Raw genomic sequence first — 25097 nt, forward strand, 5'->3', positions numbered from 1 at the left:
TTACTTCTACTACTCTGCTGCCTCAATCTCATGACAAACACGACAAAGTCACATTTACTGTCTTACATAAGTACAAATACTGTTATTTTTTTGCAAATATTTCTAAACTAGCACCAAAAGTCATAATTTTGCACACATAGAAAGGCTAAATCCTGGAGGGCTGCTGTACTTTTAATATGAAGTATTTCTACTCTTACTTGTGTAAAATTTCTGGATTTTCTACCCCCTGAGTGAAAAACAAACATGTTTTAACCAAAAATTCACCAGACCCAGAGACACACCTGTAGCGTTTGTTAACATTTCTGAACTTTTATACTGAAATAAACTGATTTGGAAAACATTTATTTTGCTTGATTTTGTTATTTTTTGTTACTTATATGAATTATTGTCATTTTGGTCCTTAAAATGCCAAAATTTCCATTTAACTTTGTATGTTGCTCAGTCTGATGATGTAATTTTTAAATATTAAATGATTAATAATTTCTCAGATCTTGAGTAGACTTTCTACCAAAAACATTTTCACTTTTACTTGCGTAAAATTTATATATATATTTGCTAATTATTTGATTTTAAAACTTATTTGGAAGACTATGAAGTTAAAAAAATAGTTATTAAACAGTGCCCTCTTGTGGCGTCGCTTAATAACTACATTTTCTAAGGTTTATTCATGAAAGACATATCCAGCCTCCTTTTAACATAATGACCAATCACAACACAGGCTGACGTCGGGAGGATATAAAGCCCCCAGCGCTGACTGTAAGGTAAACACTACCTGCAATCTCCAGAAATTCAGCATGTATTTTAGAAAATCAGTGGAACATATTTAATTTCTAAAGCACACAAATGCTTTAAATCAGATGAAGGGTACGCTTGCGTCAATAATTTGACCAAGAAATACCTGCAAGTCATAACATTGGGCTGAATTTAACCCATTTACTCTGCTTGGGGTAATTAGCCTTCCAGGCAGCAGAATCAGTGTTGCGCTCTGGACTGATGATAATTAGCTTTCTAAATGTCACCTGCGGCAACGTTGTCTGGAGGAAAGACGTCCTGTAACATTTTGTAAAAAAAGGTAACGCCGTTTTTCTGTCAAAATTAATCTTTAAATGGGCTGAAGACATTTATTTTTAACTAACTTGCTGTCCGTGTTTGTAAACCGTAACGAACTTCTGAACTGCTAGCTAACGGTTTTCTGTGACGCACTTTCTCGTTAATGCTGAGTGACGAATTAGATAATTTTGTCGGTCTGAGTCTATATTGCTTTTTGTGTCTTTTAACTTTCAGTGAGTAGTTCCCAGTGGGTGGTTTGTTGTGGCGTGAATGCCATGGAGACACGGAGGGGTGGGACTTTCATTTTGTCTTTTCTTTTTTCTTTAGTTTTATGGTTTCTAGGCAACGAGCCGCTGCTGTAAAAACCTGCATTTTGCATCTAATTTGCTGCTCCTTTCTTTGGTAATTTGGAGTCGACAATAAATAAAGTTTTTATGCTGTTTGTGCTACAAAGGTTTGCATTATCCAGTTACTCAGTTACAACAATCCTGAAAAACATATAAATTTTAGAAGTAGTTTTACTACACCACACTATTTACTACTGCTAATAAATCTTAAGTACCTATTATAATTGTTGGTTTTATAAGTTTATATTGGGCAAAAAATATTAGGACAGCTTTTTATATCAAAATGACCCAAACAATAAAGTGTAGAAATGACCAGAATATTTATTTTAAAGTCTGCTGAACATAAGAATGTGTTTTAAAAGTGTTTTAATCCTTTTTTATTAATTTCCAGTTATTGAAATAGCAATATATTCTCACCAGATTGTAGATTTAGACTTTTAATTTAGGCCACAAATACAGACTATTTGGCAAAGTCCTTTCAAATGTTATTATTTAGTTTAGCATTACTGTAAACATTGGCCAAGCAAATTATGTTGGATGTTATTTCATTGGTCCACTTCAAGGTTTAGGATAGTTTTGGGTTTTTCATTATAGTTTAGTTTTATTTTGTTGTGACTTTTTTTCTAATTCAGTTAATTTGAATTATCTTTTAAGAGTGGTTTTGGTCATTTTTATTAGTTAAAATATTGTTTAGTTTTTTTATTACTTACAGTAGTAATAAAAAATTTTCATACCTTGGTGAATTATTTTTACCGAAATGAAAAAGGTGAAAGTTATTATGAAATATTACTTCAGTAAAATGTTTGGATTTTCTACCTCCTGAATGAAAAACAAACATGTACTAAACAAAAATTCACCAGACGCAGACACACACCTGCATTTTTTATTAAAGTTTTTTATTGAAAGAAACTAATTTGGAATCATTTTCCTTGGCTTGATTTTGTTATTTTGTAATTATGTTATTTATATGAATCATTTTGGTCCTTAAAATACCAAAATTTACTTTTAACTTCATATGTTGCTCCATCTGATTATGTAATTTTAAAATATTAAACGATTTATAATTTGATCAGTTACTCAGTAAATACCTTTTGACTATTATTTAAGTATTTCTTTGATGGCTACTTTTTACTTGTATTTGAGTAAAAACATGTTGACGTAATGGTACTCTTATTTGAGTACAATTTTTGGATACTTTGCCCAACTCTGCTTTAAATTACCATTTTTGTTTATTTCAGTTAATGAAAATGCTTTCTTTTTTATCTTTTTTTTTTAATTTCGTCAGTTTTATTAACTTTTAGTAACACAGCTTGCGTATTGGTCCACTTGCGTGAGCCTCCAGTGTCCTCGGCTCTGCTTGGTGAACCATAAGGAGATTATCAGTCAAATATCTGAGCCGCCTATCAGGCCGTGCTTCACCCCATCCTCCTGTCTATGTTTAATCTACCTGCATTTTTCTTTTTTCCCTCAACATGACCTGATTTTACCACCATTTTAAAACACCCAAACAGTTTTATTTCCCTTATTTTCACCCTTAATTTCTTTAACGTCCATCCAAGATGGCGGCTCCCTGAATGTCAGCTGATTAGCGTTATAGATGTATGCTGGTGATCGGGGTCTGTTGGGTGTCAGTGAAGCCCCCGGTCAGGAGTTTAGAGCAGATTAACCCCCATATGGCGGCTGAGATAAACCCTCAGTTCTGCAGGGAGATTGAACGAGTCAACAGGTGAGCTTTTATGTTTCTACTGATAAAACAATAGATTTTAAAAATCGGCCGCTCCGTGGGGTTTTATTGTAGCAACACAGCAGCGAATGTTAATCTTACTTCTCTGTGTGAAGGCAGCAGCCTTGCAATGCTCAATCAAACAAGACTGAACTAAATGAAACAATGAGGTGAATAATAAGACGTTAAATAACGTCTTATTATTTAAGACGTTATTTAAATGTCTTAAATAATAAGACGTATAAATAACATCTTATTATTACCTCAGATATTGCCTAATATCTGAGATAATATCTATTAATCCCTCTGAGGTCACATGACACGACAGGCACATTTTGACACTTTTTTTTGTCTGACATCCTGAATTTATTACCCTACATTGTCACCAAACTACACGTCATATAAAATAACATATTTTATGTCTGTTCTATGCAGTTTTAGAGGATTACTCGTCTGTAATCAGTTAAAATCTGATGACCGTTTAGATGTGCAGATAAATGCTTACAGAAAACAACAAGACAAACAAAACTTCTGCTTGTGCTTAGATCTATACTTAGATTAAAAAAATAGATTTAAAAAATTGTGTGGCCATTTATTGTTTTTAATTATTTAATGCAGTTTTTGTGTCGTTTGGAGACATTTGTCTGTCTCCCTTTTATTTTTGTGATTTTGATTAATAATTTAAATCTTAAAAATAACTAAAATTCTTGTTATAATTATACTAATAATAAAAATATTCATTTGTCTATTTTAATTTTCTTGGATATTTTTATTCAAGAAAAATATTTTTTTTCTTTTGCTTTTTTTAATTGATTTTTGTTTTTCTTATCTAGAATAGAATACAATTTATTGATCCCAAGGGGAAATTGCTTATTTGTTCACAAGCTACTGCATCCAAAGTAAATACAATACAACCATAAGCAATTATACAATTTAAAATTTATTTTTAAAAATTAATAATATAATATTACATTTGTTTCTTTACAGAGAAAATTAAGTATATTTATTTTAATTAAGTGAATATATACCAAAATAGCTACCTGTTGACAAACATTCACCGGTGTTAATCTTTTTCTTCTCTACGGAGGGCCAAATATGCCACCATCCAGTAACTGTTGCCAAATACATATTCATTAATGTGATCATTTTATATAAAATTCAGTGCATAACTAAAGGCTCAACATGTGGAAATCAATAATCTTGATACATTACACAGGCATGATTTAAAAAAAAAAAGTTATAATTGTATTGTGGCACTTACAACCTTCCACAGTTTAAATTGACAGGTTTGCCATAAATCAGCAAAGAAAAAACATGAAATGATTACTTACCCATATAATGAACATCAGAAATAAATACATAGGGGCGTGCTGTGGTGGCGCAGGGGGTTAGCACGCCCCACGTTTGGAGGCCTTAGTCCTCGACGCGGACGTCGCGGGTTCGACTCCCCCTCTCCCCACCCTCCTTCCTGTCTGCCTACTGTACAAAAAAAATACGAGCCACTAGCGCCGCAAAAACTCTTCGGAGAAAAAAAAGAAAAGAAATAAATACATAATTTGTTGAATTTCAGCACTTTTGACCTTCCGTATTTCAATTTCACTGTCGGTATTTCAATGAAGCGTCACTGCATTGGTTTTGTTGGTACCACAGAACCTGAGAACAATGCGACTGCTCCCTGTGCTCGACTGAGAAGCTGAGAGACGTTAGGGCTGAATGGACAGAAGAAAAAACAGATCCGGGGTTCTCCAGTGGACTCCGTCACCCATCCCAGAGTCTCCCTCCTCCACGCTGACTTCGGACGACTCCTGGGAGAAGGACAACAACAATAATGAAGAGGAAGAGGATGATTTCTTCAGGGAAATGAATGAAGATGGAATCATTGGGCTGTCGGAAGCCCTGGAGGAGTGGGAATTAGGGAACCCGTGTGGCGATCCTTGCTCCCCAGAGGACACGGTTCCTAGTGGAGGCAACAAGGACTCATCTCTAAAATCCTCAGGAGACGATCTTCAACCCCGGCCAGCCCGTGAGTTTATTTCTCCTGGAAATGTTTTCTGCTTCCAAGTTCTCGTTTTCAAACTACTAAATGATTAAATATTTGACATATTTTAAAGAGGAACTACTATTAAAAAAATTTACTTTTTGCATGTTTTCTACTTCTATTTGGGTCTTAACTGCTTCTAAAAATTAATTTTAGGCAATAAGTTAAAGTTTTTTGGTGTCTTGAAAATGAGCCATTTCAAAATCCCCCACCCTTTGGTTAGGGTTGCTAGGTAACCAGTGTAACATCCTACCTATTACGCCAAAGCGGAGCTCCAGCATGTTTGGTCAGCTGGTTTTACTGCTATATGCACTGTACAATGGCTGCTGGAAATGGCAAGTGTTTTGTTGTTGACTTACCATCCAGAAACCACTTGCTGCAACGCTGTTGGTTGTGCAGGAGGCTCTACTAATGCTTTTCAAAGATGTGCGGTTGTATAATTACGCATCTGTTTGCAGCCATTTTCATATACGAGTGTAAACTTTGAGTAGGGAGCGTGGCCAGCAGCAGCTTATCTGAATTTAAAGTGACAAGATACCCTAAAACGGCTAAAATCTAATTACCTAACAATGATTTTGAGCAAAAAATGTTTTGTATCACCCATAGATATATTGTAACCTTTTCAAAGACGCATAATCAATCACATTTAAATGTTTCATCCAAAATTACAGTCCTAAAGTCAATCAGTTTCAGAATTAAACCAGTTTATTTTTGTAAATCTAAGCTTGTATTTGTTTAGTAGACTGGTTTTCTGTTGTAATTTGATATACTTTTCTTATAAATTGCTAAGTTTAAAACTGTAAAACTAAAGATTCTGAGAAACCATTTTGTAAATCATTGCGTAAAATGAGCTGGTTTATCAGAAGTATTTGTTAAAAATGCCAACCTCTTTTATGTAAAAGTAATTTTTAATGTTTTCTTCCTCCATAGCAGCAACTGAAAACCCAGAGCCTAACGGTCTGGTCTCTAAGTCCACGGTCACCTCCTCCTTTTCACCTCACCTTTACATGTCCACCGAGGAGGAGCTGACAGCTGCTTCAGGGATCGAAGCCGAAATGTTCCCAGACACAGAAACAGAGTCTTACTGCAGCAGCAGCAGCGTGGGGTCCAGCCTGCCGCGCCTGGACCTGAAGCTCAGAGGTTCTCCTCAGCCAGCTGTGGCCATTTCTGAACAAGTTGTGTTGGAGAATATTCCTTCAGAAGGATCAGAAAAGCAGAAAGCTGGACTCCCTCCTGAAGCTCTGAAGTCCAGGACGTGTTCCCTCGGCGGAGCCAAGAACGGCTCGCCAGAGGCCAGAGGTTGTGACAGAAACATGAAAGCTGCTGGAGCCAGAAGTAGACCTGCAGGAATGGACGAGCTCAGGTGGGCTCATCTGATTGTTTTCAGTAGCAAATCTTCCTCAATATTCTGCTAATGTCAAAAAAACAGCAACATTTAACAACTTCTGTAATTACATGAAATAAGAAATTAAATTAAAATTGCCTGTTCACGCGATAAGTCATTAAAAATCCCAGATGTAAACAGTTAATTTCTCCCAGAAAACTTGCTAAATCCGTTGGTAGCGAGGCGCTATGGCTGTCCTCCAGCGAAGAATCCTTACCAGGAAATGTGAAAATATGACTAGATAATGATGTGTTGTACATTATTTTGACTTTGTTTCAAACAAATGATATTTGTTTGAAATCTTTAACATGATGACAAATATCACACTGCTAGAATAATAAAAATACCTACAGACATCGACAATATTGGTGTTAAGTAAAAAATAAATGTATACATATATGGGTGAAATGAAACAATGCTGTAGTTATACATAGTTCTCATGAGACGTCGCACTTCTGGCAACTTTGTAGCTGGCAGCCATCTTGGCAGGCAGTTGCTGTGGATTTGCTGTGACAACAATAAATAAGCCACAAGCTTAGAGCTAGCTCTCGTCTCATTCCTGTCTAACTTATAGACAGTAAAAGTACATTATGAGTATTACTTAATCACAGTTTTGAGTACTCTACCCACCTCTGTGTAATACTAAGATAAACATCAGTGATATTTACTGTAGTACTTAAAAGGTTATTACTTTGGAGCGGCTACGTAAGCGACGTTTTGGGGAAATTGTAGCCGGTGATTTTACACAAGAGACAGCTGCACATTATTTGGGGGGGAAAAAAGCATCATCCCCAACTACTTTCTGTTGTCTTCTTTGTCATTTCTGTCAGTAGTAACATCCAGTCGTTGATCATCTAACTCGTAATGTGAAAAAAGTCTACTGCTGACAAAACCACCTTATTCTATAGAACAAAAATTTTCGCAGTAAAATGTGATTTATTTTATCTCCCCCAAAATGGGAGCGTTTCCATTAAGCAAATTTTTTTTTTGTAATTGCAAACTAAGCAATTTTATGGTTAATGAAAACGCAGCTTCTGACACCTCATATCTTAGCTTTCATTTTTGTTTTTCCTTTCCAGGAGAGCATTAGTGTCTCATCAAACCCCAAACTTCTCAAAGGTGGAACCCAGGATTCATTTCCCTAAGCGAGGCTACAAGCCTCCGAAAGGCAGGAAGTCGTTAGAGAGAGCCACGATGTCGCCGCAGCCCCCCTTCGTATTTAAATCCCCCGCCGACATCGTTGAGGAAGTCCTGTTCAACAGTGATGGATCCTCCTACTCCTCCGATACCAACACGCCCACCAAGGCTCCCAACTCCACCGTCCCTCCAGACTTCAGGTGTCGGCAGCAGGCCACCACTCTGCTGCAACAGCTGCAGGTATGATCTGGAGGAAACGCGTCTCAGCTAGCGGTCTACTGCAAACCTGACTGGCTTGTTGTGCACGATGGTGAAAGTAGCAGGAGTAACTTAGGTTGGGTAATATGGAGAATTAGCATCATGGAGAACCATTGTCGGGATGATGGGCTGAAGACATTGTGTCAGAAAGAGGAGGAGTTTCTTAAAGAGACAGAGACTCAATTTCAAGGTTTTAAATTTAGGCACAATAGTATGTAAAATTGACTTTTTTGAGCTGTACATCGTGTTATAATGTTGTTCCGTCATCAAAACAAACCTGGACTGTTGCTTTGATTCCTTCATGCATGTTTGAGAAATCCTTTAATCACCATGGCAACCATTCAGCTGGGTGGACCTAGCCGCACCTTCGAGGCACAGCTCCTCCTCTGAGCTGCAGCTTCCAAGCCATAACTCCTCCACTCAGCTCCTTCAGACTAGCCAGCAGCAATTAGCAAACATTTGGTGGATCTGCTGAGCTCATTAAACGAGCTATCTGTCAGTTCAGCGCTGCTAAAAATGTTTTAAAGGGCTAATGGAGGAGCCATGTTGTGATGACATCCTGAAGGCAGAGCTTCAGGAAGAGCGGGAGTTTTTAAAGAGACAGAGGCCCAATTTCAGGGGTTTAAATTACTATATAAAACTTATTTTAGGTCATAGTTGATGTATAGAACATTTTTTATCAGCTGAAGTTAACACAGTTACTTGGTTGTACTATAAAATGACATTAATACATAATACACTGTAAAAACACACAAACATACCAAATGTTTTTTCTAGATTCTATAAATTTGGGAATGCTATTTATTTCCTAGAGAGAACAATGCCTATTAATCAACATGAATACGTCATGTAAAGGTGTCAGATTAACCCAGAAAGGCTAATTTTCATCTGTAGCCCCCTAATCTGCTGATTAAAAAATACAGTTAACATGCATAGCAAACATACGTGACTTATGATTTACAGTAAGCATTTACAATAAAATTAAAACAAGTCACATCCGTAAGAAGAAAACATTATTTTATTTAAAAATTATTCAAGGTACAATTTAGATTATCTAGTAATAAGTGCTTAAGTAAAACGGTTAAACTTTCTTGACGAGGATTTCAGTATAATTCAGGTTAAAAAAAACAACGTAGTTGTCATTAAAAAGTTATTTTTCGGGGCGTGCTGTGGTGGCGCAGGGGTTTAGCACGCCCCACGTTTGGAGGCCTTAGTCCTCGACGCAGACGTCGCGGGTTCGACTCCCGATCCCGACGACCTTTACCGCATGTCTTCCCCCCTCTCCTCACCCTCCTTCCTGTCTGCCTACTGTAGAAAAAATACGAGCCACTAGCGCCGCAAAAACTCTTCGGAGAAAAAAAAAAAAGTTATTTTTCTTCATCCATGCATTCATTCATCCCTCAGTGGATTCATTCATCCTTCAGAAATTATTTTACTTTATATCAACTAACTTTCTTTTATAGTCTAACTTCAGAATCTGGTTTTCCAGAACAAAACTGCTCTGAGGAATATCCACTCACTTTTTGTCGCTCTGCAGGAAGACTACGACAGGCTGCTGACCAAGTACGCGGAGGCGGAGAACACCATCGATCGTCTCCGTCTGGACGCAAAGGTACTTCATCTCCTAGTCTGAAGTCATTTTTCATATTTGAACCTTTGTGTTTTCTCAGGAAAGCATCGCTTAGTAACGATGCCTTTGTGATTTATCATTGATCCCACTTTTAAAACAATGACTGCAGTCTCGTTTCCCAAAATTGCTTTTAGATTGAAGATTAGATGAAAGATTTTAGATTGAAATTAAAAAGAAAAATGAAATCCAGCTGCCTTTGTTTATTTTATTTGACCACTGTGCAGCTCAGCGAAATAATGCGTCCAGTTTTATTCTTGTTCCAAGATGGCGTCTTAACCACAGGGGGTCAGCTGAATGCAAACACATCACAGGTGAACATTATGGTACTTTGTTGAAGGATTGCATCTTTTTAAAGTTACATCCAACTTTTTATTGGTGAAAAACAAGTTATTTTGTCAGAAAGGTGTGTTAAGTACAAGCTGAAACATTATGTCCTATAAAACAATCCCACTTTTTCATTTTAATTTATGTAAAAGGAAAATTCAGTTCAGCTCAATTCAAATACACTGCAAAAACACAAAATCTTACCAAGTATTTTTGGTCTAATTTCTATTGCAGATATCTTACTACTCTTGAAATAAGAGAAAACTAAAGCCCAATGACTCCTCAACAAGAAATATGGGCTTATTTTAAGTCAATAATTTATTGGTATTGATGGAAAAGTTAACTAAAAACACTGAAATAATCTGCCAGTGGAACAACTAGTTTTCTGCAATTTAAGGAATTATCTACTTTAAACAAGCTCATATTTCTTGCTGAAAAGTTTAAGTAAATTTTGTCTCAATTCAAGAATATTAAAAGATATTTCCTCTAGAAACTAAACCAAAACTACTTATTTTGTGTTTTTTGCAGCGCGTACTTTATTTACCCCAAAAGGAAATCAAATGTTGCAACTCAGATCATCCGAATATCTTCTAAGAGAATCCCCAGTAGCAGTCAGTCATGCAGTGAATCTGGAGAGGTCTCTGACTGAAGACTGTTGTTGTTCGTGACATGCTAACAGCTCAACAATCTGGCAGCAGAGATTACGTCCCACAATAACATGCCCTGGATGACACCAGGCCCTGCTAACCCACCTCTTTTGCTTTTGCTGCTCCTCTGTAAATCCGTCTGGCTGTGTGGTTAGAAAGCCGGGGGAAGATTTGGGGTCATAGTTCAGGTATCATTTGAGCTTTTGAGATGCTAATCAGATGTAAAAATAACTGCTTGTTACCATCATAAAAAACACCTGGAAGTAAAAGAGCAAAAATCTCTCCAGATTTTTTTTTCTGTGAGTCTTAAAAGGTCAATAAATGAATAAAAGTTCAGCATTTATTGACCAAAGTGACTTTAGATGTGCGTAGACTTTAATCTCCTAATATCATGTAATTATTATATTATTATAATTTCTGCCTGTAGCCATTTGACTTTCTATTAAATAAGAAATTATTATTATTGATATTTAACACTTTAGATGGAGTAGCTTGTCAACAAAGAAGCAATTTCCCATTGGGGATCAATGAAATCTATTCTATTCTAATTAAAAATAAAAAAATCTTGGCCTGACATTCTGTCGTAAAGTTGACCTGAATTCAAAGGTCAAAATAAGCTAGACAACAAGATGGCAGCTTTGGTGAAAAATATTCAGATTTTTCAAAATTCAATATTCAAAAAAACAAAAACTCAATTAATCAGTAAAAATTGATTAATCGCCCAATCCTACCTCGTGGTCCTGCAGTTGGTGCAACCTTTACTTTAACATGCAGTTTCTGGAGATAAAATGTGTAAATGAGCCAAATTGTGAAGTAGAATTAGATATTTGGAAGCAGGTGATTTATAATTTTTCTGTTGTTTTTTTTTCCGTGCAGGTGAACCTGGACTCCGAGCCTCCAAAGGCCGGTCACGCCGTGCCTGCTGGGCTGAACCAGAAGGCTTCATACCCCTTCAAGATGGATTTATTTCATCCTCACAGAGCTGTGACCTGCTCTCCTGGACGAGCTACTCGTCAGGGTAAGGCCGTCGTCTGCTGCCTTTTTCTAATCTGATTCCTTTTTTACAAACGGAACTGAAGGAATGTGTTTCTGTAACCAGCCTGTTTGTTGAACAGAAAAGTTAGACGCCTCTTCGCCATCCAACTTCGGACAACAACTCTCTAATATCCTCTTCACTCAGTCTGAGAAGTTCCTTCAGCAGGTAACAAAAAACTAAAACAAAAACAAAGTTCTACCAACAGGACTTAAAAATGTAAATTTAGATTTGTTTCTCAGGTGCAAACTTTTGAGGATCTCCTTAAGAAGGATAAACTCGCATCCTTAGAAGAATTAAAGGTGAGAGCAAACCAAGCTTTGATCAGTAATCTGTTTGGGCTGCCGTTTTCCAACTTGAGCCGTTTCTCTCCAGCGCGGCGTTTCTCAGCTCTACGAGGGGCTGAACTCTCTAGAAAGAGGATACCTTCTGGCTCGAGATGAGCACAAACTCCTGCAGCAGAGAGAACTGGAAACCCGACATTTTGACCCCGAACGGTGAGCAGGAGAGCCACACAGAGGTTTAATAATCAATTATTCTGACGATTAATCGAATGAAAAAAACAAAGGGGCACATTCTGCAGATTTAACCATAAAATATTAGAGATGTAATTAAGCAAAACTTTGTAACTTTGTACAGTTGTGGCTCAGTTACTGCTCCGAATATGTTGTCCGTTTACTTCAGTTAAGCATTAATCAATTACTAAATTAGTTGACGATTATTTCAATATTTGATTAATCACGATTAATTGTTTCAGCCCTAAAAGCTGTTTTCCAGTTCCTTGGCATTCGGTGTGTTTCACAGAGTTTTTTTTGCTGTGTTTTAGGAACCTGGAGAGCCTGATCTTTCAGTGCGGGGTGCGGATGGAGGAGCTGAAGGAGCAGATGGAGCAGATTCAGCAAGATCAGCTTAAGCATCAGGAACCGATTCAGCTGGAGTTGATTGAGCATCAGAAACCGATTCAGCAAGAGCAGCTTGAGCAGGATCAGATTCAGCAGGAGAAGATTCAGCAGCAAGAGCCGATTCAGCAGGAGTTGATTCAGCAAGAGCCGATTCAGCAGAAGCGGATTCAGCAGGAGGTTCAGCAGCACAAAGCTGTTGCTTCTTGTCGTTCTTCACCTCCTCTGACCTCCTCATCTGGTCCGTCTGAAGGAGAAATAACCCAGACTCAACCGCAGGTTGCAACACTTTCTTTTTTCTGTCTTTTAACGGTTCGCATCTCTGAACACAACAGAAAATCTAAAAAATGTTTTTTAAGTTGAATACGTATTTCCTGTGTAATTTGGAGTAGGAAGGTCACATTCAGTAATAAATTTCAGACCCTTCTAGGGATTTTATTTATTTATTTCAGCTGTTATTATGCAAAAAGTATTCAACCAAAATAGGGCTGCAGCTCACTATTATTTTAGTAAACAATTATTCTGACAATTAATTGATTTTTCCTGACGATTAATCAATTAAACATAAAGAATTGGCATTTTAAAAATAGAAAATGCAAATAGACAAATGATCCAGTTCTTTTTAAAATAAGAAATAAACATTTTATTGCCTAAAATATAACAACAACATTTCTTGTGATCATTTGTATCAAACGATAAATTTGCAGCTAAAAGATCCTGAGTAATCCATCAGTACAGTGTTGGGCTAATTTTTAAAAATTATTTATTCTATTTACCAATTTGTACTTAGAGGCAGAAAGTGTCTAACGAGATTTTTTTTAAGAATATGATCCGAATTCAATCTACCAATTGAATTTTGTGTGAAACATACTTACAAAGTTTCTAATATTGTAAATGTAAAATGTATATATTGTTATAAAGTTTTGGTGAAACTACTGCCCTGAATATGTTGCTCTTTCAGTAACATTTTTGTGAGCCAGCAGTTAACGATTAATTGATTACTAAATTAGTTGACGATTATTTCAGCATTAATCGTGATTAATCTCATTAATTGTTTCAGCCCTAAACCAGAATTTAGCACACAGTTTTGTGTGTTAACTCAAACTATAATCACGGTTTCTAAGCAATTTTAAGAATACTTTTCAAATGTGCGCTATTGTTTTTTTCCCACACATTGATTTGAATAATCAAAATTAATCTTGGTAACCCTGATTATATTTAACATAATCATTTCCCATAAATTTAAGCTACTTTAGTATCTTGTGTTAATAAAGGAGTATGGAGGTTAAATCCAGAAGAAAGTCTTAAATTTCTACATGAAAACCATAAATATTTTTATGTTATGTATAATTCTGACCATAGTTTTTTTTCAATTAAATAAAAATGTTTAAAATAAATGTCATTAAAAAATGAAGGCGTTCATGTGTTTGATAAACCGCCCTCCTCTCCTTTCAGAGTCCGTCTGAGCCTTCCCAGACTGATTCTGGTTCTGCAGCAGAGCTGGAGATAAACTCCGCCTGTAAAAGGAGTGAGGAAGAGGAAGATGTGGCTGAAGACCTCATGTCTCACTACTTAAGATCTTTGACTAGAAGGGGCAAACGTGATGAATTTGACCCAGCTGACTCGCTGGATTAGTAAGTGGAGTTTTGCTGATTTAAGCGTCTTGTTCTGTTTCTAAACATTCCCAGAAAATCAAAATGACCAGATCTGATGATCGGTAGCCATTTTTAATGTAAATGGAGAATAAAAAAGAATCTTTTTTCCACTCCTTCAGCATGTTTACTTTGTTGTTTTTATTTATTTTTACTGTGATTAGCTGCCAAACAATGAGGGAGTGTTTCATAGTTCCCAAAGCTGCGTCCTCTCTTCCTTCAAACTCGCCTCTAAAACACGGAGGTGAGAAAGAAGAGCAGAAAGGTTGGAGAAATGGAAACGGCGAAGTCCAGGAAACTTTTTCACAGAGGTGAGTCGAGGTTAAATCACGACTGACTGTTCTGCTGATTCTGAGCTGATGTCTGTGTCAAATTGGAAGGGGACCTATTATGCAAAATTCACATTTTTAATGTTTTTATGCTTCCATTTGGGTCTCAACTGCTTCTGAAAACCAGAAACCAAAGTTTTTCAGTATCTGAAGAACGAGGCGTTTCAAAAACCTCCTGATTGCTAAGGCATGGAGCCGTTGCCTAGCAACCCAAGCAGAGCTCCGGCACGTTTGGTCAGCTGGTTTTACAATGGTTGTACAATGGCTGCTGGAAAAGACAAGTGTTTTGTCTTTTCAATCAGAACCCATCCACTGAATAAATGCTTAGAACAGATAAATGTGTGGATGTGCCAAAACTTTCTCTACCTGAACAGAAACAAAACCGAAGTTATTATCTTTGGACCTATAGAGGAACGATATAGAGTTGTAGATCTAGAGTTATAGATCTAGAGTCAATGTACACCTTCAGTTATTACAACTAAAACCAGCGATCAACCTGGGAGTAGTGATGGACTCTGACCTGACCCTTCAGAGCCACATAAAGACAGTTACAAAGTCAGCCTTCTATCACCTGAAGAACATTTCCAGGATTAGACTACTTAAAGTCCCTACACCTGTAGCTCAAAGAATAGACTTTAAAATACTGTTGTTAGTTTATAAATCACTGAACAGCTCAGCATCACAATACATTAAAGATCTGCTGTTGTTGTATCAACCTTCAGACCTCTCAGGTTCTGGTCTACTCTGCATCCCCAGAACCAGAACCAAATGAAGAGAAGCATCATTCAGCTTCTATGCACCACAAATCTGGAGCAAACTTCCAGAAAACTGTAAAACAACTAAAACACTGAGTGCCTTTAAATCTCGACTAAAAACCCAGCTGTTTAGAATTGCATCTGAAATGTAATCAAATACTAATTTAACGATGGCACTTGACCTAATGTCATGTTTTGAGTGTTGCATGACTTTTATTTTTGTGTTTTTATGATGTAAAGCACTTTGACATGCCTTGCTGCTGAAATGAGCTACACAAATAAAATTTGATTGATTGATTGATTGATTGCTGTTGACTCAACATCCAGAAGCCACTTGCTGCATTTTTGTTGGTTGTGCAGGAGGCCCCACTTCTGCTTTTCAAAGATGTGCGATTGTATAAATGCAAATCTGTTGGCAGTAATTTTCACCTGTGACTGTAAACGTTGAGTTGGGGGGGCGTGGCCAGCAGCAGCTTATCTGGATTTAAAGTGACAGAGACTCTAAAACGCCTGAAATCTCATTAATACAAATGATTTTGATCAAAAATGTAATGAACATTTTTTGTATCATAACTTGCTATGGGGCAGATAATAAGTTGAAAGGGGTGTGAATATTTTTGAAAAGCGTTTTTAACATTTTTATTTTTGAGGTTTAGATAATTTTACCCACTAACCTGTTTCTGCAGCAGAAAAGTGCAATCGGACGTCTTCTCTGTGTGGCGCACTAAGACCAGCCTTCCCTCACGCTGCCCCCCCTCCACGCCGCCTGCTGCTTCGGCCCGCAGCAGGAAACGTTTGGAGCGGAGCACCAGCCTGAGCAGCGCCTGCAGCCTGGCGGACGGAGCGCCAGAATGGAGGAGCTGCAAGGTCCAGGCAGGAAGCAGGAGGGTCTCGTCTCAGGTCAGCGCTGACTGGCGCAGGGGGTGACCTTCCTGTTACCAGCAGATCTTCAATCAGTTTAATCTGCTGCATCAAACAAACACGTATTAATTCATACAACAATAGATGTTCATGATCATTTAAAGGTTTGAAATGATCTGGATTTTAACATTTACTAAAACAATCCAGTCTAAAGATTGAGAACCACTAAATCACATGATGTGTAAGACATGCTGCTGGATCTTTCAGTTGCTTAGTGCACTAAGATATAAACATTTTTAAATCAGTTTGAGAACTTAGTTTTACTCATTGGACGTCAACCCAAGTGGGATTTGATTTTACTTAATTTTTATTGGTATTGATTTTATCTGTCTGTCATTTTATGTGTTTTATTTTTCTTCATCTTATTAATTTATTACTGATGTCCAGCACTTTGTTTCAGCTCTGGCTCAAGTTGAAGCGCTTTATAAATATACAAGTTGATGAGGATCAAAAATAAATAAATGAAATGTAACTAGTTACTACCCAGTGTCATGTCAACAGAAATGTTTTCTCTGTTTTCATTGCTCAGGATCGAATCTCCCCAGAGACGGACAGCGGGTTCATGGGCTCCGAGAGCAGCCATCAGATTCCTGCTGCAGTTTCACTCCGCTACCACCAGACGGCGACAGAGAGGTGGGACGCCCTGATCCACTTCTGATACCGATATTTGGGGTTTAGTATCGGTTGATACCGATCCGATACAGAAAACGTTTTTCTTTTTAAAAAACAGACCTTAATGAACTGAATTGGAAATTTATTTTATAACTCAGCGCACTTAAATACACAAAAAAATTCAGAAGTTTGGTAAACGTCAGTGGAATTAGGAGAATAACAGCCGATGTAAAGTACATACTAAAGAAACTAAAACAATAATTTGGTCAAACATGTAAAAATAAACTGTAACAAACCCTTTTTTCAGAAAGTGTAGTTGGGAATTATAAATATAATTTAAATTAAGTATGTCATAAAGCATAGAATTAGACTGAATAGATCCGCCCTTATGGATCAGAAACATTGTCACTGATCTAGATTTTTTTCAATATCAGGACCTATATAAATATAAATTTCAGATCGATGCATCTCATTCATTGTATTTCTGTTTCTCCTGGACGTTTGTTTCTGTTTGTTTGAATCTATTAATTTGTTTCTGCAGCATGTCGGCGTCTCAGGACAGAAGCCCAAACAGGCCCCTGTCTGCCTACCAGCTGGATGCGGGGCCCGGAGACGGCATCGAGCTGGGGCTCCGTCAGAGGAGGAGGAGCAGGCAGAGGAGGCGCACCTTCTCCCCCCAGAGCTTCATCAGCCAGAGGAAACAGGCCAGAGCCGACGTCAGGCCCTCTGACCTCTGGACGCTCTTACACTCGAGCACAAACAACGGTAAAAATCTACTTAATGTGAACACATCAGGTTTTTATCTCGGATTATCGCTTGGTAGAGCATAACTCAGAGTATTGAGAAAATGTACATATTTTTCTAAAATATTCTAAAGAACAGCAATGCTACCTGACATGTTTACAAAGCAACCAATCCAGGAGCTCCATGTATCGTCCTTGGAGCTGATTGGATGAAAATAAAGAAGCCTGTGACTATATTTGGTGTTTGGACTTTTAAAATAGGAAATATTAAGCATTTTTAGAGAGTGAAGTATTTGCAGATTTTAGTTACTCAGAAGCAGCTGCATACCAACGATCCAGTACAGCTATAATTATTTTTCACATTACGCTACATTTTATAAACATATTGACCCAACAGTAAACAAAACTCAAATTAAATGTAAAAAATACACTATTTATTACAATAAAAACCAAAATGTGAACACTTTTTAAGCATGAAAAAGTAATAGTAATCTGTGAATGTGCGTCAAAATCAGACTTTATCTCCCAAACTTATATATTTACATTAGTTACTGAATACTTAGCTTTCATACTGCACTTAACCCAAATGTTTATTCATTTTTATATTTAAATATATGTGTTTGAGTTTGGTAAATAAATTTAGAGTCTTAAGTGTATTTCTTGAACTTCATCAGGGCTTAACACATGCTGACAAAATTATGTAAACTGATTAAAGTGACAAACTTGTGTCATGATATTTTGGCTAACTTAATAGTGCTTAAAAAAACCCCTCAAATAAAACCAAATATTTTTAAAAGTATAAAAACAAAACATAGTGACTAGCTTCAGTATTTTCCAGCTGTGTTCAGTCATTTCTGTCTCTCTCTCTCAGCTCACTCGGCCTCTGAAGAGCAGCAGAGCGTCCGCTCCGCCGGCGGCTCGCTCTCCAGCTCCCCGCCGGCCGCCTGCCATCGCCATGGCGACCCCCCCAGAGCGCGGAGCTCCAGCCAGGGGGCAGGGGGGAGCCCCATGTGAGTGTGTGGAACTGCAGTTGCCACGGCGACGGCCGAGTAAACAGGGCCGAGTTGGTGCCGACTCCACTCTGTTCGGGTCGCCCTAAACGAGCTCTGGTTGTTATAATTTAACAGATTTTTAGCTAAATGAGTTACAGAAACATCTAATTTCCCTTTGGGGTCAGTGCAGTGGTTTTGAGCTGAGCTGAATTGGTTCCAGTATCAGAGTTTGTTTGGTAACAAACGAATGAAAGCCTAAATTTGGGGGAAAGAACAACATTATTTACATTTGAAACCATATATTTACTTACCCCTAATAAAATGACGGGCATATTTTTTTCCTCGCTGTCTGAAGTTTAAATCCGACTGAACTTTTCTTGTTTTAGGTCAAAGTCACCAAAATTATTTACATTTGCTAAACTTAGAGAGAATTTGTGTTTTTATCTAAAGTGGTGAAAACTTACCTTGAAAATGTTTGAATTTTACTGTTAGAAAAGTAAAATAATTCATGCTCATAGCTCAGCATGAATGATAATAATAGATTTTATTTAGGTAAATAAACTGAGCCTGAGGATAAAAAAGCTGGGATTATTTTTCTTCTTTATATGGTTTAAAAACATTCTAGCTTTCCAGTTCCTACAAAGATCTAGAGGAAAAACACTGAAAAGTTTTAGGTGGATGTTTAAAGTAATTTAAAATAATGTGTGTATACTTTGCTGCTGATTATTTTGGTAAAAATAAAAGCATATCTATATAAGAAAACAAATCAGTTTTATTGATCTTATGTAATTTCTCCAAACTGAATTCTTGGTTTTCATTTCACCATAAACGCTGACATTTTCAGAAACAAAACTAATTAAATTTATCACTCTGTGTTTAAATCAAAGTGCTGGAATAAATATTCCGGTTTATGGAGGCGTTCTGTTTAATCCTATTTAATTTTCTGTATTTTATTGCAGAATCTGCTGCTTTTCAGTGAGATTACTAATAGGAGGTACAATCTGTTGTTCACTGCATGGTGTGGTGCTGCATGTTTGTGGGATTTGACTGGCAATATTCCCAGTAAAGCAGCTTTTCTTACTGGTTTGCTGTGTAAAACTAAACCCAGGCTTCCAGGTAAACATGTATCTTATGATCCTGAATCACCCGCCTGTCTTTCTGCTCTGCAGTGACGCGTTCCTGACGCTGCAAGCCGAAGTTAACCTACTGAAGGAGAAACTGGAAATTTCTCAGTGGAACGAGGAACTGCTGAGCTCGGCGAAAAACGAGAAGCCGCTGGGCAATGCGACAATTTCGAGAAACTTCTGCCGCCGCTCCTCCTCGTCTCCCATCAGGTCAGATTTTATCCTCCAGCCGCACTTAGTCCCAAGTCTGCAGACGCCTCATTGAAACGATAACTGAGAACACACTGCAAAAACACAAAATGTTACCAAGCAGTTCTGATCTACTTTCTCCTGAAAATACCGTACAACACTTGAAATAAGACAAAACTAACTTAGAAATAACTTTTCAGCAAGAAATACGAGCTTGTTTTAAGTCAATAATTCCTTAATATTGATGAGAAACTGCAGATTATTTCACTGGGTGGGCAATATTGCAAAATACTTTATCACAATATATTTTTGAAATATCTCGATAATATCACAGAAGATGTTCCACATTTTCTGCTTCGTTTTTTTCTTTTTTCAGGGTGTGGAGGAATTATTTTATGAATATATTTATTTGTATAAATATATTTACTTTTTAATAATTTTTATCAATAATTTTTTTTTAACAATATAATTTTTATTTATTTTTTGCTTTCCCTTATACAGTCACTACATAAAAAATATTCATATGTACAGGTTATGGTCATAAAATTAGAATATAGTGAAAAAGGTTGATTTATGTCAGTAAATCCATAAACTTGTTTATTATATTCATTCATTACACACACTGATAAAAAACATTTAAACACATCAGTATTATTATGAATAATATGGTGTGGCCCAGATATCAAGTGAAATAACCTGCCAGTGGAACTAGAACTGGGTTGCTAGGCAACAGGCTGGGCTTGTCTGGGGTTGCTAGGTAACGGCAGTGGAATATTCCACCAATGGAACTAGAACTTTTTCAACAATATTAAGACATTATTTACTTAAATCAAACTCTTGTTTCTTGCTGAAAAGTCCCCTGTAAGTTATTTTTGTCTTATTTCAAGTTTACTTAGATATTTGTACTAGAAACTGGACCAAAATACTTGGTGAGATTTTGTGTTTTTGCAGTGCAGGGTAAATCTAAGACTGGGTGATATAATGGAAAAATAAAATTTAGTGTTTTCATGTTGGAATTGATTTTATATTTTATTTTTTTCTGACTTTCTTTTCTTAAAATGACAGAAAATATTTTCAAAAGTGAATTTTATTTCAGTCATCCCTCCTGTGATTTGTACAACAAAGTATTAGAACCAAACCACAATAATTTTAGTTCAGTTTCAAGATTATAGTCATAATATTAGTAGTATAAAGACATCATTTTACAAGAAGAATGTCTTAAATTATGAGATAAAAGTTGTTTTAATTAGGAAAAAGCTTCTCGTTGTCAAGTCTTGTTTCAAAGTTCTGCTACTGATAATAATTTGATGCTGATGTGTTAGAAAAACACTGTAGATCCTCGTTTGGTCATTTTGGAGAAACTAGAGCAACAAACATTGACCCAAAACAAATCTTACCTCTCATAGAAGAAAACAATCAACCCACGTAGCTGTAGACACATCAATTTTCTACAAGAATTTTGTTCATTTTAATTAAATCAAAATTTAGTTTATTATTGAGCAGCTAAAATAAAATAAGGCACCAGAAGTTTGTTTAAAAGTAACCTTTTAGTGGCCCTGAATGTTTTCAGCTTAACGGAGAGACGTTTGGACTCCTCTGATCTAAATGATTCAAACTCCCTCTGAGTGAAACAAGAACTAAAAACATGTTGGAAAATATTTTTTTTCAGTTTTTAAAGTTATTTTCTCGTCTGTTTGTCAGATCTGTGGAGTTTTGCAGTGACATCAGTCTGGAGAGGAGATTAGTTCAGACCTTCGATGACATCGAACCTGAGACGCTCGCCTCTCATCGAACCAGAGAGATGAGAGGCGCCGCTGCACCAAAACAACAACAAAATCTCTTCTGTGAGTTTACCAATACTTTAACTAGACCCCTACAGGCTGTTCAATCAGCTGCACTATTTTAAAGGTTCCTGGAATTCTTGAATTTCATTTAGGTGTTTTTAAAGTTTGGAAATGTTTGATTTCTGTCCTTGATTAATGTTCAAACTGCACAGTTTAAATATTAATTAAATTTAACTCTTAATTAAAATCCTAAATTTGGCAAATGTTATTTACAGTTGGAACCAAATGCTTAAAGATAATAAAAAGACAGACTTTTTTTTTTGCTTTTCGTTTTTTAGGTCAGTTGGAATCACAAAAATTATTTCTGTTTGCCAAATGCCAGAAAACTTTAAGAAAACATTTTTTAGAGATTTTTTTTTTGTAATTTTCTTGGACCAGTCAGTAGGTAGAGGGTGAGTAAGAGATAAAACTTTAGTTTACAAGAATACAATCACAAATTATCATTAATAACAGTAATAAATTATATCACATAATAGTGAATTAGAACTGCCTGCTTTAGTTAATCTGTGTTGTTTTTATCTCCAATCTGGTGCTGGAAAAGTTTGAAAAGTTACCTTGAAAATCCTTACAAACTGCTTGAACTTTACTGTTAGGAATTTGGACGAACCCTGAATATATAAAAACAGGAATAATCGTGATTCAGTCTCTCATTCTGGGTTTTATTGGTGCAACATACCAATAATTATTTTTTTTCTGTTTTTTTCTCCGCTCAATAACAGGAAGTTGTTTATTGCATCTTATTTTGTTTTTTCCAGTCAGGGGATCAGAACCGGAGCAGCTCCAGTCTCAGGTTTCCAGATTTACCCCAACGTCTCTGGCGCCACATAACGTCTCCTCTGACGTTCGCAGCAGGAACACACAGACGTGTAAGGATTTATCTCACATTCTGCTGCTGATTTAAATAAATTAAACATGGTTTTACTCAGGGTTTGTTTCTGCAGGGATGTCCTCCGCTCTGGAAGCTGCAGACGGACCTGACAGCACAGATCAGAGTCCTCTTTGTCCTCAGTGTTTGTCCATCCTCAGACAACCTGCTGAACGTAAATCACAAACTTTCATCTTCAGTCTGAGGCTCCACCCACACCGAGACGACTCGGGCGAATCTGCTCACGATTTCAGTCATATTGGCTGTTCTGAAAACTCATTCCACTCCAAAAAATATACAAAACCAGCCCAAGTCCCAAGTCCTGATAAAACAAGAGCGTATCAGGGGCATAGTAGGAGGGCGCAGAGGGAAGGTGTACATTTCTGCCAAAAAATGCAGAAGTTTTCTAGCAAAAACGTATATTTTGGAGTTTGAAATGTTGAAAATTTGCTAGAAAGAAATCTGAATTTTTTAGATTAATCTCTGAAATTTTCTGGCAAAACCATGGAAATTTCAGTTTTGAACAGTTGAATATTTGTTAGAAAGAACTCAGAAAATTTGAGATTAATTTTAGAAATTTTCTAGAAAAACTTTGAAATTTGAAACTTTGAAATCATGAAAATTTGCCAGTAAAAAATTCTGAGATTATTTGAGAAATTCTCAAGCAAAAACATGCAGATTTCTGGAGTTTGAACAGTAGAAAATTGCAAGGAAGAAAGTTTTTCTAGGAAAAACGTGGTCATTTTGAAAAAGTATTTTTCTTAAATAATATAAAAACATACCGTGCTTGTTTCCATGTGTACAAGCCTTGATCTACTGCCTCTGAGTTTTATTTAAACATTTTTAACACCTAATTCTGCATGACTTCTTCTGCATAATTGATGAATTTTTGTTTGATATGTGCTGGTAGGTCCACTAGGTGGCAGCAAAGAGCCATCGGACCCTCCGTGTTGGTGCCGCTGTCCCATCTGTGGACTTCTCAAAATGCACATATGCACAGATTCAGGTGATATAAGGAGAAAATAATCGATTATTACTGCCAGTGGTTAAAAAACAATTATGAAATCAAAGAAAAACTGACTTACTTGGATATGAAACTGTTTTATTCACAGATTGTTACAGATATTTTCCCTCCAGTCACATAAACAACCAGCCAAGTTCCTCAGAAAGAGTTCCCACCAGGAGGTTCAGCGCCGCTGCAGTTTCACCTTCACCCCTGAATCATGTGCCTTTGTACTCGCAACAGCTGCTGTAAGCACTCATCACCCAGAAACACACAAAAACTAACAAACCGAAGGAAAATACATGAGAAAACCATCAACAATGTAGAAACTGTCAGCCTTTTTATGTTCATCTACGATGATTTACGCAATTTAAAACAAAAATCTGACCATTTTACTTATTTTAATAGTTGAAATTGAAATATGAAACTCTGAGAATTTTCTAGAAAAAACATTGAAATTTCTGAGTTTGGAAAGTTTCAGATTTAATCGTCCCAGGCGATCTTCTCCTCCAGCCAGCGGAGGGCGCTCACATGAACTCTTAATATTTGTAGCGCAACAGAAAATATCAGCAGCCTGAGACGTTCCTGTTTTTTATAAATATGTCCAAGTTTAATAATGAGAAAATCACTATTTTCTAATTATTTATTATTAATAAACAGAAATATTTTTTTTGTTTATTTCATTAGCGAGAAAAATAAACATAAACTTGTTCAACTTTTTATTTCAGTTGAGATAAAAGAAATGTAATATAATCATGTGCTTTGTTTTTTAACAGTATTATAAAAATGTTATCCCAGTCGGCCATCTTGATACAAGATAAAACTGGGATTTTTAAGAAAATGGCTGCTTATCAATTAATCAACACTCTGATACAAATGGATTTTGATGTGAATTTTTATTTAATTGTGTTAAATAAAAATTTATTTAGCACAAATTGAACAGCAATCCTCAGTTTTTTTTATTATTAATCCTGATATTTTCCTCCTTTTTTCCCAGACTGCCCTCCAAAACCCGATATTCCTCTCCTGACATGTCGCCGGGCCGCAGCTCAGGACTCCGGCGTCCCAGAGAGAGGAAGAGCCGGCGCAGACGATCGCACTCGGTGGAGGGCCAGGCGTCGCTGGACGGCTCTCTGGAGCGCGCCATCCGCGCGGCGCGGCGCATGAAGCACACGTCCGGACACATGGCGCGCTCGCTGGCGTCAGGCCTCGTCTCCCACAAGCTGCTCACGCAGTCCTGCTACTACTAGAGGCGAGGCGACAGCAACTCCACCACAGTGAATAAAAACAGCAACTTGTCCGCTTTGTTACTTTTCTTTGGTTTTACTCTCAGGAGAAACTTTTCTATTTGGGTTTTGAAGCTGAATTTTATTGTTGATTTTCCTGCGTTTCGGTTATAAATGTGTGCAAAATTTTGTTATGTCAAAAAAAACACAATTTTGTAATTATGTTACTTCCACTTCCTGTTGTCGTCTTCTTTGTCGTTACCACCAGTGGTAACATCCTGTTGTTGGTCACCTGTAAAACAAAGTTGTTGTTTTTTTGTTGTTGTTTTTTTGCATCCCAGCACAAAAAGCTTTTAGCAAATTTTTCAAAAA

At 36.8% G+C, this 25097-nt stretch overlaps 1 protein-coding gene across 3 annotated transcripts; it reads left to right on the top strand.

Moving 5' to 3' along the window:
• Positions 1 to 865: 865 nt before the first annotated feature.
• On the top strand, positions 866 to 24804 carry akna (AT-hook transcription factor). Of its 3 annotated transcripts, none has more exons than XM_028025363.1 (23): positions 866 to 1072; positions 4771 to 5143; positions 6092 to 6521; positions 7622 to 7919; positions 9475 to 9549; positions 11415 to 11556; positions 11654 to 11739; positions 11814 to 11873; positions 11947 to 12068; positions 12398 to 12749; positions 13926 to 14104; positions 14287 to 14433; positions 15893 to 16106; positions 16657 to 16760; positions 17281 to 17504; positions 18354 to 18492; positions 19644 to 19808; positions 21489 to 21631; positions 22387 to 22497; positions 22573 to 22671; positions 23407 to 23502; positions 23609 to 23747; positions 24497 to 24804. In XM_028025363.1, exons 2-23 carry the CDS (start codon positions 4834 to 4836, stop codon positions 24747 to 24749), a joined length of 3888 nt encoding a protein of 1295 aa, XP_027881164.1. In that variant the 5' UTR covers positions 866 to 1072; positions 4771 to 4833; the 3' UTR covers positions 24750 to 24804. The 3 variants fall into 3 exon arrangements, with proteins under 3 accessions (XP_027881164.1, XP_027881163.1, XP_027881162.1); XM_028025362.1 differs by having other exon boundaries at positions 868 to 1072; positions 6089 to 6521; positions 15896 to 16106; XM_028025361.1 differs by having other exon boundaries at positions 870 to 1072; positions 6089 to 6521.
• The last annotated feature ends 293 nt before the right edge of the window (positions 24805 to 25097 follow it).

Source organism: Xiphophorus couchianus, chromosome 8, assembly GCF_001444195.1.
Source record: "Xiphophorus couchianus chromosome 8, X_couchianus-1.0, whole genome shotgun sequence".
Taxonomy (NCBI): Eukaryota; Metazoa; Chordata; class Actinopteri; order Cyprinodontiformes; family Poeciliidae; genus Xiphophorus; species Xiphophorus couchianus.